Source organism: Phyllostomus hastatus, unplaced genomic scaffold (genome assembly GCF_019186645.2).
Source record: "Phyllostomus hastatus isolate PE091 unplaced genomic scaffold, TTU_PhHast_1.1 phas_contig_198, whole genome shotgun sequence".
Classification (NCBI taxonomy): domain Eukaryota; kingdom Metazoa; phylum Chordata; class Mammalia; order Chiroptera; family Phyllostomidae; genus Phyllostomus; species Phyllostomus hastatus.
This window is the reverse complement of record NW_025333715.1, coordinates 435,829-452,658: the sequence shown is the minus strand read 5'-3', so window position 1 is coordinate 452,658 and position 16,830 is coordinate 435,829. Positions and strand designations below refer to the sequence as shown.

Genomic DNA, 16,830 nt, shown 5'->3' with positions numbered 1-16,830 from the left:
CGTCACTGCTGCGCGCCCTGCCAAACCGCGGGAGCCGGCGCGCGGGAATTGCGTAACGGAGGTGGGCGGTGACCTGCGTGAAGGGGGCGGGGCCTTGGTGGCCGCCGTCGGCAGCGCACTTCCGGCTTGGGGCCCCAATCCCGCGAGTGGGAACGCTGAGGCCGGACGCAGCGGGCGCAATAACGGAGGCGGAGTCAGACTTTCGCGTAAACGTTTACTGATTGGAGCGGAGGGAGCCGGGGCGGGGCCTTCCGTGTGGAGGCGGGTGCACGGGGTGCGGACTCTGCAGCCGACAAACGCTCCTGAACCTGCGCCCGCGCGCGGGACGTCGGGAACGAGGCCCCGGTGTGCCAGTGAATAATGTTTAACAGCGGGCTCCGGTCTGCGGTGTCATTTCCAGGGTGCAAATACCTCCACCCTGGCTGGTGTCAAGCAGCCAGGTCAGCAGCACTCAAGCGGGAGCTGCGAAGAGGCGCGCAATCCGCTTGGCACTGCTGTGCCGGTTCAGGGCAGCGCCCCGCTCTCAGGACGCAGCCCCTGTCCACACGGAGCTCTAAAGCAGGATTGTCCCCCAGGGTCCCAGGCATTCCGTGTAAGCCGTATCCCCTAGTCTCACCGGCCACCTGCAGCATCTTCCACCGAGACTCCAGCTGCCTTCTCAGGTGCATCAGGGCCTGCTTGTCCCCTGGGGAGGCCACGCAGAAAGGGCCCAGGCTGGGGGGCGCCTCTCCATGCAGCACCTGGGCCAGGACGCCTGCCAGCTGGGGTGCGGATTCCTGGGCCAGGGGCAGAGTAAAGCGGTGAATCACTTGTCTCCCCGTCTGCCACCCCACAGCACATCCACCTGCCCACCTCACCTCAACCAGGAGGGCCAAGACTCGGCCCCCTGCCGGCACCCGCAACAGCGCCGCCAGCAATGCAGCTTGGGACTCCCGCAGGCCGTGGGCTGGCCCCAAGGCCAGGAGCACCAGGTCGGGTTGGAAGCCATAGGCCAGGGGCAGCACCAGCGCCAGGACAAAGTTCAGGAACCCACCAGTCGTCTGTGTGAGGGACAGCAGCATAGCCCCCTCCCCTCATGCTGGCGACACCCCTCCCACCAGCTCAGGCCACCCCACCTCCAAGGATCAGGTGGGCGGCCACACCATCAGGAAGCCAGGAAGGGTGGGTGAAAGGCCAGGGGCCTGGCCCTCATGATGATGCCAGTGAGCAGCCACAGCCTGCCCCCGGGACGCCGACACTCACCCCCGGCAGTGGCATGGAGACATGGAACATGGACAGGGCAGCTGCCTCCTTGCCCCTGACGCTCAGCCACAGAGTCCTCCTTCCAGGGGAAGGTGGGCATATGGACAGGAGTGGTGTGAGTGAGGTACCCACCCTCCAGAGCCAGGGTGACAGAGGGGGAGGTGCAGGAGAGGTTGCGGGTAGGGGTCCTGGGAGGGCTCACCCTCTGTGCTGGAGACCCTCCTGGCCTTGCTCCCAGGGCCCTTGGCCCACCCACCCATCTCTCCCGGGGACCCACCCACAGGCAGGACTGGATGTACACATGACCCAAGGGGCATACCCATCGTCAGCAAGGTCCGATGGCCGATCCAGCTGTCCCACGGCCACGCAGAGAAGCCTACAAGGAAAGGTGGTCCCAGGACGGGCAGTACTCTCCCCACTAGGAGTCCGTTCTCAGATCCCGCCCCCCCGCCCCCCGGCCCCCGGGGCCCAGCCAGGGTGAGGATGCCCACAAGCCACGCCTTCACACGCTCAGGCCAGCCAGCTGCAGCTCACCTCTGGGCTCCCCGGGAAAGGCCGTGCCGGAGGGCCACGTCCAGAATGGCCGTTGCGGCCGGGGCCAGGGTGGCTGCGAGGCCGCTGCTCACCTGTGGGGTGGATACAAGCAGGGGAGGGCCACTCCCAAGCCAGGTCAACAGACCCATCCTCAATTCTTCCCTTGGTCCCTGTCTCTGTGGCTGTCATCTGTGCACTGAGGTCAAATCGCCCCATTTCTGAAAATAAGGTGCTTAAAACCATTTAAAGTCTCCGCCTTCCCTCCTTTGCCAAAGAGCATTTAGTTGAGGGGGCCAAGGGACCGCTCGGGACTCTCTAGGGGCTCTCCTGGGAAGGGTCCCAGGCACAAGGCCACACTCATGTTCACTTGGTCCTGCACCCCCATCCCTCCCCTGGACAGGCCACCTATCATGGGCAGCTCCACAGCCATCCCCAGCCCCTCCTGGTGCCCCCACCTGCCCATCCAAGATCCCATCCAAGAGATACAGGATCTTCCCAAGGGCAGTGACAGCCTCCTCCGTGGCCAGGGCCTCGTGTAGCCTGGGGTGGGCAAGCCAGAGGAACACAGACACCGGGTGACGCACGGGTCACAGGCGAGTCATGCGAGGGTGCGTGGTGGGCACGGCCCCACTTCTCTCCCCAGGCCCACTCTGCCCACCTGGCCCAGGCCTGTGTCTCCTCCTTTGGGCTTGACCCCTCCTGATGGAGGACATTGGGGGGCAGGACCAGGGCAGTGTCCAGGGGAGTCAGAGCAACAGCTGTGCGGACAGGTGGTGTGGGGCGCAGGTGCAGCTGGTCCAGGAGGGCCCTTAGTGCCACTGTGGCTTGGGCTGCTGCAGCCTTCAGTTCAGGGCCCCCAGGCAGCAGAGGCGAGGGCCTCCCCTCCGGGGAGCAGGTGCTGGGACTCAGGACAGGGGCGGAGTCTAGGAAGTGGCTCGGAGTCACAACCACGTTGTGGAAGCCCGAGGTACAATCCCACCACCCGGCCCAGGCCACACTGACCTTGCTGCTGGAGGCTCAGCCAGTGAGGGGCATGGGCTGCCCGCACGCTCTGGATGGACTCCAAGGCACTGCAGGGAGAGGCAGGAGCGGCAGTGAGGCCTGGCCTTGCACCCCCCAGCCTCCCAGCCTCCTACCCCTTGCACCTGTAACATGGCACCATGGGCCCTGACAGGGGTGGGGCGGGGTCACCCAGCAGGGCCCGCACCGTCATGCACACGGACTCAGAGAGCGACTCCAGATGGTAGCCACCCTGGGAAGAGGCAGGAGGGCAGGGTGTCACCGGGGCAACAGGCCTCTCCAACTGACCCTCAGCCTCTGGCCCGTGGACCCTCCCTGTGGCCACAGTCACCTCCAGCATGGCGCAGACCCGGCCGCCAGCCAGCACCTGCAGCAGCTGCGTGAGGTGGGCGAAGCACTCTGGCGTGGCCTGCATCTGCCCCTGGAACCAGAGCCAGGTGTGACGGGCCCGGCTGCTGGACGCCAGGGGCCCTCCCGGCCAGGCCAGGCCAGGCCCTCACCTCGGGATCCCCGATCGCTGAGTCGAATCCTGCTGACACTAGCACCAGCTCAGGATCAAACTGCAGAGAGGGGGTGAAGGGCAGACCCCTTAGAGAGACCCCTCCCACCCTCATTCTGTGCCCGTGGCGGGGGGTGGGGGGACTCTGGGCATTAAGCCGCCCCCTCCCTCCTGCGGTCGAGGCAGCCCCCCCGCATACTCACCTCGAGAGCCAGAGGGAGCAGCACGTGCAGGAAGGCGGCCACGTAGTCTGCGTTTCCCATCCCGACCTGCAGCCACAAGCACCGGCGTTGGGCCCTGCCGGGGCGGGCCGTGGGGCCTGCACCCCCGCAGCCCAGGCTCCGGGGGTGGCCCTGGACAGACACCCTGGACGACACTCCGGAGGCCCAGAGCTGTGGGGCGGGGGATCGGGGTGGGGGGCAGGAGCGGGTGGGGAGGGCAGCACCTGGTTCCAGGGCAGGTTGACCGTGAAGCCTCGGCCCCGCCCCTGCCCGACGGCGTCTGCGTCGGACTCTGGCAGGTAGGGCCAGAAGCGCCCGTGCTCGTAGCGGTGCCAGGAGAAGTAAAGCACACTGCAGACAACCAGTCGGGGTCAAAGGTCAGAGGTTAGGAAGCACAGCCCCATGGCCCCTCACAGAACCCCAACCCTTGAGCACACAGCTACGTCCAGCTAGGAATTTCCCAGGCCAGGCCGTGTGCCCCAAAGAGCGGGGTCAAGGTGAAGGATTGTATCCCCACCCCTAACTCACCTGGGGTCGTCCTCAAAAATATACTGGATGCCCTGGCCATGATGGATGTCCCAGTCAACAATGAGGATCCTGGGGACACACAGCACTGGGCTCGTGGTGCAGGGGGGACAGGGCCCCGCCCAGGGTGGGGAGGGACTGGGTGTGTCTTAGAGAAGCCTGCTCCTCTCAGCCCTCCCCGTGAGGGCCCCCACCCCCGCCAGCAGCCAGCCAGCCCAGCACACACCTGTGCAGCCCATGTTCCTGCTGGGCGTGCTTGGCCGCTATGGCCACATTATTGAACATACAGAATCCATTGGCGGCGGCCCTCTGGCTGTGGTGCCCAGGAGGCCTGAGGGCGAGAGGGGGCATGGGGCATGTCAGGGTCCTCCTGTGCCCACATGGGGGGGGGCAGCCAGGGCAGAGGGGCAGCTCTCACCTCACCAGGGCAAGCCCGTTGTGCACAGCCCCCGTCAGCACTGCGTCCACCAGCTGCAGCCCAGCCCCCGCGGCCAGCCGGGCACCGTGGAAGGTACTCTGTTGGGGCAGGGGAGCAGATGAACCCCGCACCGGCTGCTCCCCACAGACTCTGCCCAGGTCTGTGCCAGGCCGCAAGACACCAAGTGCTGAGTGCAACGGGCCAGGACAGTCCCAGGTGCCAGCAGCAGCAGGTGTGCAAGGCACTGGCACGTCCATGAACACAGGGACACTGGGCAGGTGGGCGGCCATGGCCATGAGCAGGCATGAGGATGGGTGGGGGGCGTGTCCCAGGGTACACACCGGATGGAAGTAGACAGCATCGAACCGTCCCGACAGTGCCTGGAGCTCCTCCGTGCTCAAGGCCTGGGTCCCCCGCAACAGGGCCACATACTCTGGGCTGCAGGGGGGGCAGGGAGGCAAAGCAGAGTCACCAGCGGACCTGGAGAGGGGAGGACCGCCCACCTCACTGCTCCCTCACCCACCCACCCACCCAGTGGTGAGGCTCTGGGGGAGGGGCACTGGCTGTGGGGCACTGGCTGGCAGGGGGTGGGCTCAGGTCCCAGGGTGTGTCCTCCAGGACCTGTGGCCTCCCCCCGGGTCTGACCTGTGCACCAGGCCCAGCTCCGTTTCCGAGGCCTCTCGGGCCGTCAATCGTAGACACCTCTGCTCCAGGCCCCGCTGCTGCAGGCGTCCCAGGGCAGTGGTCAGGCGCTCAGGACACTCGATCTCACACTCGGGACTGAGTGGACAGAGAGCTCAGACTCAAGGGTCCCCTCCCCAGCCCGCACCTCTGCCAGGTCACACTTACTCGTCCCAGAGCAGCCTGGCGGCCTTCATGTCCTCGTGGTACACGAGTGCCGTCCTCATGGCTCAGACGTGGGTGCGAGGGCCGGACGCCCAGCCCGGGTTGACTGCGTTGTCCGTCCTCACCTTGCAGCCCCAGGGAGCAGCGAACGTGTGGCCACAGCGAGTGCGGCCAGCACCCAGCCTGGGCAGGAGCACGCAGCGCCCAGGCAGGAAGGAGTCCCAAGGCTACAGCCCGGCTGGGACGGAGTGGAGGTCGGCAAGGTGGCACCTACGGTCAGGCTTCCGGCTTCCTGCGAGACTCGCACTGGAGCCGTCCCGCCCCCTCGCCGCTCCAGCTCCTCCTACCTGGAGCCGGGCGGGTCGCCGGCCTCGTTCCCCTTTAGCGATAAGAGGGGACGCGAGTGAGGGCCGAGGGCTAGTGTGCCCGGACCCACGCGGAAGTCTCGGCGGTCACACAGCGTGCCATGGACGGTGCCCCTGCACCCCAACACCCCCAGACCCATGCGGGCTCCAGGAGCAGCAGCGAGGGAAGGAGCACGGATCCGGGGCCTCAGGAGGCAGGCCGCGCGGCAGGAGAGCGCCCCGTCGCCCGGGGCCTGGCCTGGGCTGCCCGCTACAGGGCGCTGCCCCCGGGGTTTAAGAAGGAAGTGACAAAGGTCCGATTTAAGCTCCAGGAGGGTCCCCGGCCAAAGAGCTGGCGGCAAGCTGGCCAGGAGACGCGGCAGCGTGGGGCGCAGGAAAGGCGGGCGGAGAGAGGGTCTGGGCGAGGGGTGGACGACTGAATGATGAATGAAGCCAGCGAAGCCTGCGAGTACCGCAGGAGCCGGGAGCCCGAACCGCTGGGCTCTGGAAGTGGGCTCTGGGGGCGGGTCTCTCGGAGGAGGGGCGTGGGCGTGGCGTGGTGGGAGATGGAACCCTGGGGGCGTGGTCCTGGGCAGGGCCTTGGTGGGAGGTAGCGCCTTAGAGCTAGGGTGCTCCCCCGTCGCGATCCTAGGTCGTCCCGACCCTACAAGGGGCTCTGGGAAGACTCCAAACAGGTCATTTGGGGTCAGGTGCACTCCAATCACGGCGGGGCTAGGGAATGACGTGCTCTGATTGGCCGTCCTGGGACACGTGTCTACGGGGGCGTGGTCAGCGGCCGGAGGCCTTACTTGGCTGCTGCAGAGCAGAGGGCCCCAGCAGGAGTCTGTCCCAAAAGCACGGGAAGACCTCTGGAAGAGAAGGCCGGTGTCCGCGGCGGCAACTCCTCTGGCCAGCCTGTGCCCAGCCCAACTCCAGGCCGGGAGAACCCCCTGGCCCGCTTCGGGGGCACCTACTCCGGGGACAGGTGGGAGGAGCCAAGGCGGGGACAGGTGGGAGGAGCCAAGGCGGCCGCTGGAGCCCTGGAGTGGCTACCGACTGCGCTGCCGACTCTCGAAGACGTCGAATGGCCAGCAGAGGGCCCTGTGGGCTCGGCGATGGCGCTGGGAAGTGGCCGTGAGAGAGAACAGAAACCCTTCTCTCCAGACACACCAGGCCCGAGGCTTGGGGTGCCTCTTCCCGTCCAGCATGGCTCCCCCTCCCTAGGAACCTGGTCTTGGAGAGAGCAAGGACTCAAACGGCTGGGAGTGAGCCCCAGGTTGGACCCTAACCACCCCAATTCTCATCAGGCCCTGCCCCAAGGTCGGGCTCCAGAATCCAAGCCATTAGAGGAAGGCCACCTTAAAAGCTCCAGGCTCTGGGCTCCCTGGCACAGGCCAGGGGAAGTGGGCACCAGCTTTGTGGCCCAGGAAGCAGGGCTGAGGCTCCCAGGCTGGCCTCCTTCCCCTGCGTAAGGCTGCAGCTCAGACGCCTAAAGGCGGAGGTCCAGCCCAGGAATCAGGAAGTGAAGCCAGAGTGGAAGCGCTACAAAAGGGTTTATTTCCTCCCAGCCTTGTGGGCACACGAGGACAGCTTACATTCCGGGCTGGGCATGCAGGAGAACCCACACCAGCGCCCGCCCCCCCAGGAGAGAAGACCCTGAGTCAGCGCCTGCGCCCTCCCTGTCCTTCCTTCCCAGCCGCGTGTGCTGGGCCTCAGCACGGTCCAGAGCAGGCAGGGTCCGAGGCCAGGCCTCGACCCCGAGCCCCCCACCCCCACCCCACTCCGAAGGCTCTGAGGCCTCTTGCAGCCGCCTGCTCAGGGGACGGCTGCTCAGGGGCTCAGAGGCCAGCGCGGGCCCAGGGGGCAGGGTCCGGCCCAGAAAGTCCAAATGCTCCTCCAAGGTGAGGCTGAGGTGGGGCCTGACAGCAGGGTCACAGGCTTGGAATAAGGAGTCTCCTGGGACGCAAGCACCAGCCGAGGTCACCGCATCTCTCTTCCGGGTGGAAGCCCCCGCCAGGGTCCCCACAGCGTCCCCACCACCCTCAGGGCCCAGGGTCTTCACAGGGCCGTCTCCTTGGAGGCCTTGGCCCCCAGCTGCCGGGGAGGCTTGAAGCTGAGCACCTCTTTGTACGTGTCACCTGGGGTGGGGTGTGGGAGAGATGGGGAGTCATGAGAGAAGGGCCCCAGCCACCCATCAGAATCAACCCCCCTAGCTCGCACCACGTCCAGCAACAGCGCCCTGGGGTAAGCACGGGGCCAGCCTACCAGTGCTCGCCCTGCCCAGCGAGGAGTGTCGGAAGACCCCACTCAGAGTGGTAGTGGGCAGAGCTCCCAGGCCCAACCACTGACTAGGAGGCCACTGCCCCCAAAACCTCGGGGTCAGAGGTCACCACTGGGGTGTGGCCGCCAGGTGGGCTCCTTTGTCCCCTCCATGTGGCTCCCTCCCAGACCACAGTCCCTGTCAGCCCGCCAGAGTTCGTCCACAGCGCCTGTCCCCTCTGAGGGCGCTCCTGGAGCTCAGAACCTCTGTCCCCGAGGCCGCGGCCCCACAGCCCGCCGTTGTGGACAAACAACATGACCCGTGTGCTCACCCAGGCCACTGCTCGAGGGCCCATGGAGACACCGCCCAGTCCCTGGATCCAGAGTACCCAGGGGAATCCCCACCAACGACCCCAAGTGTCCGCCTTCCTTGCCAGGTGGCCACGTTCCCTGCGCTGTGTGCCTGGAGCCAGCCATCTCAAGGCGGGGGAGGGGGGCCTGCTCCACCTGCCTCCGCCCAGTCTGCAAACGGGCAGGTTCCACTCTGCCCACCCCGGCCTTTCATGCTCAGCTGGCTAGGGGGGTGCCAGTCTGGGGGACACAGTCCTCCCCCAGCCCAGCTCAGGACACACTGCCATTAGAGGGTCTGTGGGGTTTGCTCTGCCTGCGGCTAAGTGTGTGCATTCCCTCCGACCCCACAGTGGGGGCCACCGGCACAGGGAAGGGGTGTGGGAAGAGGCCCTGCCGCAGAGCTGGCTTTTCCCAGGGAAACGGGAGGCGATGAAAGCTTGCATCCTGACCTGGGGCTCAGCCACAAACATGCCACGTGTCCGCCCTGGGCTGCAGTCAAAGCAAAGCTCTCAGCGTGGTTTGTGTGGGCGGGGACCACAGAGAGGATCCTGTGGCCCGTGGTTTGATGAGCTCTTTTTTTAGCAACAGAAAACTTTCATCAAACCAAACTTACAAACACAAAACAGCACAGATAAGGCTGGAGCCCCTGCTGAAGCCGTCAAGGACCCCGGTGGTTCTAAGGAAAGATGGTTCGGGAACCACAACCGGTCTGGCCCCGCCCGCACCCCCAGTGCAGGAGGACTAAGGCCCTGGGTCTGAGGCAGAGTCAGGAGAGGCCTATGACCGTGGCAGCCATGTGAGGTGGTCCCAGTGGTGCTAGCTGCTGCCCTCGGGGATCCCTGAACCCCCAGGCAGCTCCAGCAGCCACCGGAAGGCACCTGGCCCAGCCCCCATGGCCCGCCATGGGAACAAACGGACAGATGGAGGACAGACGGACAAGGCCAGGTCCAGCACGGGGTGTCTGGGCCACAGCTGAGGGAGGCCTGGGGCCTGACTGCAGAGCCACCCTTGACCCCGGCGTGAGGCTGAGGAGGTGTAGTTTGACCCCCAGAAATGAGAGGAGGGGCCGGGTGTGAGGGTCTGGCCGGTGCAAAGCCTGGAGGTGAGGAACAGTGCCGGGGTCTGAACTGCTCAGAGGGCGGGAGGGCGCCGGCCGGGAGGGGCAAGGTGCCGTGGGCGGGCCGGGTGGCCCTCACCCCACGGGTAGGACACGAGGGGTGTGCAGTTGTCCAGGTGACAGGGACAAGCAGAAGGCGAGTTCCAGAGGAGTGAGCAGAGGCCTGGGGACAGGCGGGTGTGGAGGAGCCGGCCTGGCCAGAGAGACGAGGTGTTCACAGCCGCCCCGCGCTTGGGCTGGCCGCGGTGAACCCCAGAGCTCAGCTCAGGCTCCTGCGTGTGCCTCCACGCCCTTCCTTCCATCCCTCGGCTCCGGCCAGAGGTCACCTGGCCAGGATGCCCCACTGCCCTCTGACCTCCTGCTGTGTCCCTCGCCCGGCCACCTGTGCACGGTCCACGGGGCCGCAGGCCCCGCCCAGAGCCCCCACTCACGCTTCCACTCGTCCAGCGTGCGGTCCACGTCATCGAAGGACTCGTCGTACTTCTGGGCCTTGGACTCGTCCTCCGCGTCCTGCAGCGACTCGAAGTAGGGGTGGGCCAGCGCCTCGGCCGCCGTCACCCGCCGCTCCGCGTCCAGCACCAGCATTTTCTCCAGGAGGTTCACGGCTGCCGGGAGGGCGGGTCAGCGTGGGCAGGGGGGGGCGCCACACCCCACACCCGGCCACTGAGCCCACGCTCCCCCGAGTCCGGCCCTACCCAGAGGGCTCGCATTGGTCAGGATGGAGGCAAAATCCTTCTTCTCCAGCTCGGGGAGGCCCTTCATGTAGTCCTTCGCCTGGGCAGGAAGAAACAGTGAGGGGCCGGCCCCTGGGCCTGGCCGGGGCCCCCCAGCCCCTGCCCAGCCCCCACTGACATCGGCACTCTTCAGCCTCTGCACGAAGTCGTCCGGGGGTGTCCCTGTCACCTTCAAGATCTCCTTCAGCTGGTCCAGGTCTCAGCCGAGCTCAGGAGCTCAACGTGGGCTAGGGTGCAGGGCTTAGCACCGCCCCCCCCCCAGCCTGGACAAGGCACCCAGCCGCCCCCCGACCCGCCGGGCCCCGCAGGTGCCGGATGAGCCCCTGAGCCCCGCCCAGCCCGCCGGGCCCCACAGGTGCAGGATACGGTCGTTGCCCTTGAACAGTATCTTCCCTGTGATCATCTCAGCCATGATGCAGCCCGCAGACCAGATGTCCACTGAGACAGAAGGCCCCTCGTCAGGGCTCTGTGGGCCGGGGGAGGGACGCACGGGGGGACATGGACATAGGGGCCATCTGGCCTGCCACACCCTCCTAGCTCCATCCCACCTCGGCGGGCTCCAGAGGAGCAGCCTCGGGCCGGGAAGGTGGGGTGCCCGGGCGGTAGCCCCATCTCTGGGCAGTCTCTCACCTGTCTGCGTGTAGTGCATCCAGTTCAAAATGACCTCAGGTGCCCGGTACCACCGGGTCACCACATACCCAGTCATCTCGCTGTCTGCCTGCCTGGCCAGGCCGAAGTCCAGGATCTGCGGCCAGAATCGGGAGGGCGGGGCAGAGGGGCCCCCGGGGAGTGAGTGAGTGGGCCAGCCCATGGTCCGGGGGGCCCCCAGGGACTGTGCACACCGGGGTTCCTGCCAGCCCTCTGGGGCCTGGGGTCACAGCCACAGAGCCACAGCCTCCCCGTGGGTGCCCGCCCAGCCAGTGCACCCAGCCCCACAGAACCCGCCTTGGGACCCCGCACCCCAGGGGTCTCCTCTCCCTGGTCCTCCACTCCCTGCTGACCCCCTAGGTCCTGGCAGGCACCTCTGAGGAGGCCTTTTGGGCCCTCCCTGGCTCAGGCAGGAGGCACTTGGGGGCTGCCTCCTGCCCCTCACCTCAGGCAGGTGCGGGAATGGGCCCCATGCTGCCCCATCAAGTGCCTCCCCAGGGTGCATCTGGCCATCAGCCGCTGGGCCACAGGCTCACAGCCAGCCCTCCTCCAGGTTCGAGGACCAAGAGCGCCGTGGGCAGGCGGGATGGTGGGAGGGGGCCCAGCTGCACCGGACACTCACCTTCAGCTCACAGTCCTCATTCACCGCCAGGTTGCTGGGCTTCAGGTCCTGCAGGCAGAGGAGAGGTGGCTGTGTGGCCCGCCCGTGGGGGCGCAGGGGCAGGAGCCGGGGCAGCGGCTGAGCCCGGGAGCAGGCAGACTGGGGAGGGCAGGGGGTGCCCGGGCCCCAGGGCTGTGTGCAGACGCTGCGTGGCCTCCCCACGGGACCCCCTCATGCCCCCTGCGGGGAGAACCAGAGGCTCCCAGGAGTCGAGCCCCTTGAATGCCCACACGCATGGGGGAAGCTCCCACCAGCTCCGGGACTCACCCTGTGAATGACGCCGGCAGCGTGGATGTACTGTGGGGACAGAGAGAGGGTCAGCGTGTCCACCCGCTGGTGCCTCACAGCCACAGGCCAGCCAGCAGCCTCCCCGCCCCCCACCAGTTCACCCTCACCTTCAGCCCCTTCAGCATCTGGTACACGAGGAACTGGATCCGGTCCTCGCTCAGCTTCTCCAGCTTCATGAGCTTGCCCAGGTCGGTGCCCATGAACGGCATGACCAGGTAGCTGTGGGGCAGGGCCGGCTCAGGCCCCGAAAGACCCCCATGCCCACCTCCCAAGCATCCCCACTCCCCAGGACGGGCAGGGACTGTGCCTGCTGAGGGTCTGGGGACGTCTGTGCTGACAGTGGGGGGAGGGAAGTGCCTGTGGGACAGCAGGACATCGGGGTCCGGAGCCAGGCTGGGTGGGTGGAGGGAGACGGAGGGGCGGAGCCCTCAGCACCCAGCCTGGACAGTGCAGCCTGGACAGTGCAGCCAGCGCGGGCCCTCGACCTCTGCAAGGCCAGGCAGCAGGAGGCCGGTCCTCCCGCCCTTCACAGGCCGGGACCCTGGCTCTTGGCCATCAGCAGCGGGAGCCCAGGGGCTGCTGCCCCGGGGGCAGGCGCCCTGCCGCCCTCCAGCCAAGGTCAGCAGCTCCAGTTACGGCCGCACACTTAGTGCCTGGCCCAGAGCCTGGGACCTGCCGGCTCACAAACCCCAGGTCCAAGGGTCACACCTCCAGTCCCAGACACAGCCCGGTGCCCGGCGTGACGAGAAGTGGAGGCCAGGGCTCCACCTGGCCGTGCCAGTGTCGTGGGTCCCGGTGGCACGTGGAGGGGAGTGGACTGGGGTGTGAAGATGGGGATGGGGTGGGGGGGTGCCTTCCCACCCCCATCCCGGCTACAGGGGGACGCCTGCCTCCTGCTGGCCCTCATGCCAACCCAGAGCCCCAAACGGGCACCCAGGGGTGACCCAACACCCACCCGCCCTGCCCAGCCAGCCCCAGGCTGGCACTCACAAATCTGTAAAATCATCCAGGGTCTCGTCGGGCGTGAACACGTCCAGCAGCCCGATCACCTGGGGAGGAGGCCAGGGCACCAGGTGGGATGGGTGGGCCACCCGCCCGGCTGGCACTGTGCTCCAGGCAGGAAAGTCCCCCACAGCTGTCCTCGTCTTCCCCCACTGTCCACAGCGCCGGCTCTGCCCGCTGGCAGCACCGCCCGGCCTGGCACACCTGCCCCAGACGCGGGCTATTTTTGGCCGGTGACAGCTGGGATCCTCTGGGGGAAGGGCGGCCCTGAGTCTGGATCCGCGCCCGGCGGTCCAAGGAGCTCCAGTTCCTTGGCCCTCCCTCCCTCCCCGTCTTCCTGTCCCCATTGAAAACCTGGGACCGGGGTGGGGACAGCCTCCCGGGGGAGAGCCAACATCCGGCAGGTACTTCCCGGGGCTGGGCCTCTGTGGGGGAGGCCCGGAGAGGCAGCGCTGTGACCAACCCAACAGTCAGGCCTGGGCCCGCAGACCCCTGGTGGGGGCGAGGGGCAGCAGACAGGGAACGTGGCACCTGGGGCCCGGGGCTCAGGGCGACAGGGACCCGGGGGGCCTGCGCATTCGAGCAGCAAGCAGAGGGACGGGCAGGTGTGCCGTGGGGGCAGGGGCGGGGGGGGGACGACACCCGGCCGGGGCCACGAGAATGGTGGCGGAGGCAGAAGGGAGAGCCCTCGGAGCGTGCGAGGAGCACGGGGAGGGAGGCCGGGTGGCCAAGGCCCGGGCCCGGGAGAGCCAAGCAGAGGCCAGAGGGAGCCCGAGCGGGCCTCGCTCGCCGGACCCAGGCTTCCCTTCGGTCCCACAGCCGAGGGGGAAGGGCTGACGCAGGCATCACACCAGACCACGGCGGGGCGAGGGGGGCCCCCGAGGTGAGGGCGTGGCCACGTGAGCACCGTGGCCTCCGGGGGCAGAGCCACAGCAGGCAGGAGGGAAGGGGGCGGGTGGGACGTCCGGAGAGGGCTCTGGAGGCAGGTAGGGCCCGGGCGCCGGGAAGGGCTGAGCAAGAGGAAGACAGAGTCCTGGAGGTTCGGGGCCACGGGGTGGGAATGCCTTAGCAGCGCCTGAGGCTGGAGGCAGGGGCGGGAGACCTGCCGTGGGGGTGGGGGGCGGCGGGGTCTCCGGCAACTCCTCCACCTGCCACTGGACTCAGCCTCTGCAGCCGGTTTCCTCTCGGGAAAGGGCGTCCGAGACAGGCCGAGTCTCCTCGCTTGTGCGCGGGTGCCGCGGGGGCGGCAGCACCCACCCGCTGGTGGGGCAGGAGCTTGGGGAGCATGGCAGGACCCACTGGCACTGTGGAGAGTCCCCCGGGGGCGCAGGCCCAAGGCGGGGCCCGCCAGGGCAGGGGCAGGATGAGCAGGACGGGTGGGTGCGCCTGGGGGCCGGTGAGCGAGAGGCCGGATGAGGGCTGGGGCTGGGGCAGGAGCCTGCCCTCGCCAGGACACGGCTCACGTGCGAGCAGGTGTGACCCAGAGGGAGTGCAGCCCAGCCTGGGCTGGTGTCCCCCATGAATGGATTTCACCCCAGGAAGAGGGGACCAGTTCCCTGGGGGACTCCTTTTCCAGAGGGGAGGCTGGGGTCTGGGTGCCCGCACCACCAGCCCTCACCCTGGGCCCAGAGGGGAGTGAGGCAGGTGTGGCCGGGGTGGGGTCGGGGAGCAGAGTTCTTGGCCCCAACGGGTCTGCCCCGAGATGGTCCTCACAGCCACCAGAGAGGCCCGCGCTGCCGAGAGCGGCGTTCTGTGGGCCGGTCTTTTCCCGGTGGGGACCCAGATCCACCACTCCCCACTGTGCACGAAACCCCAGCCAGAGACCTGTGTCCAGTGCCCTTCACGCACCAACCCCGAACCGTCCCTCACCGGGGACCCCCAGTGCCTGGGTGACAGGACCAGGCTGCCCGCTCCCATTCCCTGTCTACCCCTGTGTCCCCAGGGTCCCCAGGTCCTCAGGCCTCGTGGGAGGCGGACTGGGGCAGGGAGGCTTCCACAAAGGGCTGGAAAAGCCACCTGGGCTGGGGCCGCAGGAGATGCCCGGAAACAGGGAAGAGGCCGAGTGGCCCTTCCAGAAAGTAGGTCCACAGAAGTTGAGGTGAGACCTGGGCCCTTCCCTGACCAGGGCCTGGGCTGCGGAGCTGGGTGGGGCCCGGCGAGAGCATGGTGGGTGCTGTGCCCCTTCGGGCCTGGCCTGGGCGGAGAGGACTGGAGCCCAGGAAGCAACCTCTCTCCCGGGGAAGGCCCCGGCCTGCCCTCCCCGCCTGGAGCACTCCGGCTCCCGACAGTCTGTGGATGCTGCCCTGATCCCCGACCCGGGGATGCCCAAGTGGCCGGGTGAGGGACAGGTCTTCTGGGGCAGATTCTGGAAGGGACCCCGGGGGGGCCCGGAGGCGAGCAGGGGCGCCGGCGCACTCACGTTCTCGTGGCGCATGTGCTTCAGGAGACGCAGCTCGCGGTAGGCGCGCTTGGCGTACAGCTCGGACTGGAAGGGTCGGTACAGCTTCTTGATGGCCACCTTGGCGCCTGTGCGGCTGTCCACGGCCGAGCTGAGGGACGCACGGCTTAGCGGGAGGGTCGACCACCCCGCCAGGCCACCTGCCCTCGGCGCGCCACCCGCCCGGCCTGCGCTCACCACACTGCGCCATAGGCGCCCGAGCCCACGGGCTGCAGGTCTTGGTACACGGCGCGCACCTCCCAGGCGGTCTTGGTCACCTCCTGGCGGTAAAAGCCCCTGCGGGCGGGCGGCGGAGAGCTCATGGATCGGCGCGACTCCCCGGGCCACCGCGCTGGCACTCCGCTCCCAGTTCTTCCCTCCGGCGCTCCGGAGCCGCCGACCCCGACCCGGGCCGGAGTGGCACGCGGTCCCACCCCGGCCGGCGGACCAACCGGCCCCAGGGCCGGGCGCACGTGACGACCCGCCCGCCTGCCCGCCCTCCGGCCCCTCCGGAAACCCGAGGCGGCGGCCGCCGGGAAGGCCCGGGGCGGGGAGAGGGGGACGCGGGGGGAGGGGAGCGCCGCCGTCTGAGAAGCCCCAGCTGTAAGCGGACGAGGGCCTCCGACCCGGCGCCTCCGCGCTCAGGCTGAACTGCGGCTTCCTGACCCGAGTGTCTTACGGGGGTGCCAAGGGGCCCTGTCTCCTGCTTACTAACCATGCCCCCAGGGTGCGGGCCCACGGGACTCGTATCTAGGCCTGGTCACTGTCGACCAGGTCCGCCGGCTTCCACTTCCCCTGACCCCGGTCCCCTAACTCTGAGGTCCCTGAGCTGGGCACCGAGTTCTTGCCCCTGTTCGGCTCCCCACACCCCAAGATGCCCCCCTCCCCTGGGGCTGACGCGACCAAGCCCCAGGTGTGCGGCCCCCCAGGGTCTGTCTGGTCCACATCGTCCTTTCTCACGGGGCGGCCGGTTGTGTCCCACGCGTAGGCTGCACCCCCAGCACCCCTCCCTGTGACCACTGACCCCAGGCCTCCCCCCCCCACCCCCAGCCAGAGGGGTGATCCTATCCTGCAGGGCCCCCTTGGGCCCTGTGGGCACCCCAGCTCCCTCCTCACCCCTCAGGGGGCACTGGGGAGCCTGCTCCAAGCATTTGCAAGTCCGTCTGCCTGTCCAGCCCACCCCCCGCCCATTCGCCCCTCAGAGTCCTGCCTGAGCCTCCCGCTCCCTCCAGAAAGGTGCGCCTGACCCCAGGTGGAGGGCCCTACTCCAGCTCAGCGCCCCCTCACTCCTCTCCCCGGGGGCGTCATCCTCCCATGAGTCACACCCCACGAGGGACCAGGGGTGTTTGAAGGGCAGAGCCCCGGGCCCCCTCCCGTGTCCTCCCCAGCCCAGCGACCCAGGTCTGAGCAGGGTGGGCTGCCAGGGTCCCGGGCCCCTGCCCGCCCTCTCTGTGTGCTGCCACCATGAGTCAGCAGCTCCTGCCCGGCCAGAGCAGCTTTGCACCCGGGGCGCTGGCTGGTGAGGCTGAGCGCTCGGAGCTGGGGGTGGTCAGCAGGGGCCGCCGGGAGTCACCGGAGCCACAACTGCCTGTGCCCCGAGCCCTGCGCACCCTGGGCTGTGGCTGGCACTCCACCTGTCTCCTCCGGGAGGCCCCCAGCTGCCCCCCTTTGTTTATTCAGAGGG

General features: G+C 68.2%; 2 protein-coding genes across 5 annotated transcripts; both read right to left on the bottom strand.

The window, feature by feature from the left end:
• Window positions 1-207: 207 nt before the first annotated feature.
• HDAC10 (histone deacetylase 10) lies at window positions 208-6,234 on the bottom strand. 4 transcript variants are annotated; one of them, XM_045835127.1, is made up of 20 exons: window positions 5,309-6,219; window positions 5,105-5,239; window positions 4,801-4,897; window positions 4,460-4,557; window positions 4,268-4,372; window positions 4,045-4,113; window positions 3,741-3,867; window positions 3,499-3,648; window positions 3,297-3,356; window positions 3,128-3,217; window positions 2,922-3,028; window positions 2,779-2,846; window positions 2,435-2,699; window positions 2,232-2,316; window positions 1,777-1,868; window positions 1,562-1,618; window positions 1,243-1,321; window positions 858-1,040; window positions 617-776; window positions 208-462 (listed from the first exon to the last, which is right to left on the bottom strand). In XM_045835127.1, the coding sequence occupies exons 1-20, from the start codon at window positions 5,365-5,367 to the stop codon at window positions 452-454; spliced, it is 2,097 nt and encodes a 698-aa protein (XP_045691083.1). In that variant the 5' UTR covers window positions 5,368-6,219; the 3' UTR covers window positions 208-451. The 4 variants fall into 4 exon arrangements, with proteins under 4 accessions (XP_045691083.1, XP_045691085.1, XP_045691084.1 ...); XM_045835129.1 differs by having other exon boundaries at window positions 3,499-3,564; window positions 5,309-6,212; XM_045835128.1 differs by lacking the exon at window positions 4,045-4,113 and having other exon boundaries at window positions 5,309-6,224.
• Window positions 6,235-7,183: 949 nt separating this feature from the next.
• Window positions 7,184-15,626, bottom strand: MAPK12 (mitogen-activated protein kinase 12). Its single transcript, XM_045835053.1, has 12 exons — window positions 15,345-15,626; window positions 15,129-15,258; window positions 12,698-12,756; window positions 11,815-11,926; window positions 11,687-11,716; window positions 11,381-11,428; window positions 10,741-10,855; window positions 10,477-10,548; window positions 10,229-10,308; window positions 10,072-10,150; window positions 9,808-9,981; window positions 7,184-7,787 (listed from the first exon to the last, which is right to left on the bottom strand). Exons 1-12 carry the CDS (start codon window positions 15,467-15,469, stop codon window positions 7,708-7,710), a joined length of 1,104 nt encoding a protein of 367 aa, XP_045691009.1. The 5' UTR covers window positions 15,470-15,626; the 3' UTR covers window positions 7,184-7,707.
• Between the last annotated feature and the right edge of the window lie 1,204 nt (window positions 15,627-16,830).

Coding starts and splice junctions, on each gene's coding strand:
- MAPK12 (XM_045835053.1), bottom strand. CDS start 15,469: ATGAGCTCTCCGCCGCCCGCCCGCAGGGGCTTTTACCGCCAGGAGGTG. Junction 11,927..12,697: donor CTGGATGATTTTACAGATTT/GTGAGTGCCAGC, acceptor CCTGCCCCACAG/CTACCTGGTCATGCCGTTCA. Junction 10,549..10,740: donor GATGCACTACACGCAGACAG/GTGAGAGACTGC, acceptor CTTCTGTCTCAG/TGGACATCTGGTCTGCGGGC.
- HDAC10 (XM_045835127.1), bottom strand. CDS start 5,367: ATGAGGACGGCACTCGTGTACCACGAGGACATGAAGGCCGCCAGGCTG. Junction 3,649..3,740: donor TCAACCTGCCCTGGAACCAG/GTGCTGCCCTCC, acceptor GTGTCTGTCCAG/GGCCACCCCCGGAGCCTGGG. Junction 1,041..1,242: donor TCTCCATGCCACTGCCGGGG/GTGAGTGTCGGC, acceptor TCCCTCACACAG/ACGACTGGTGGGTTCCTGAA.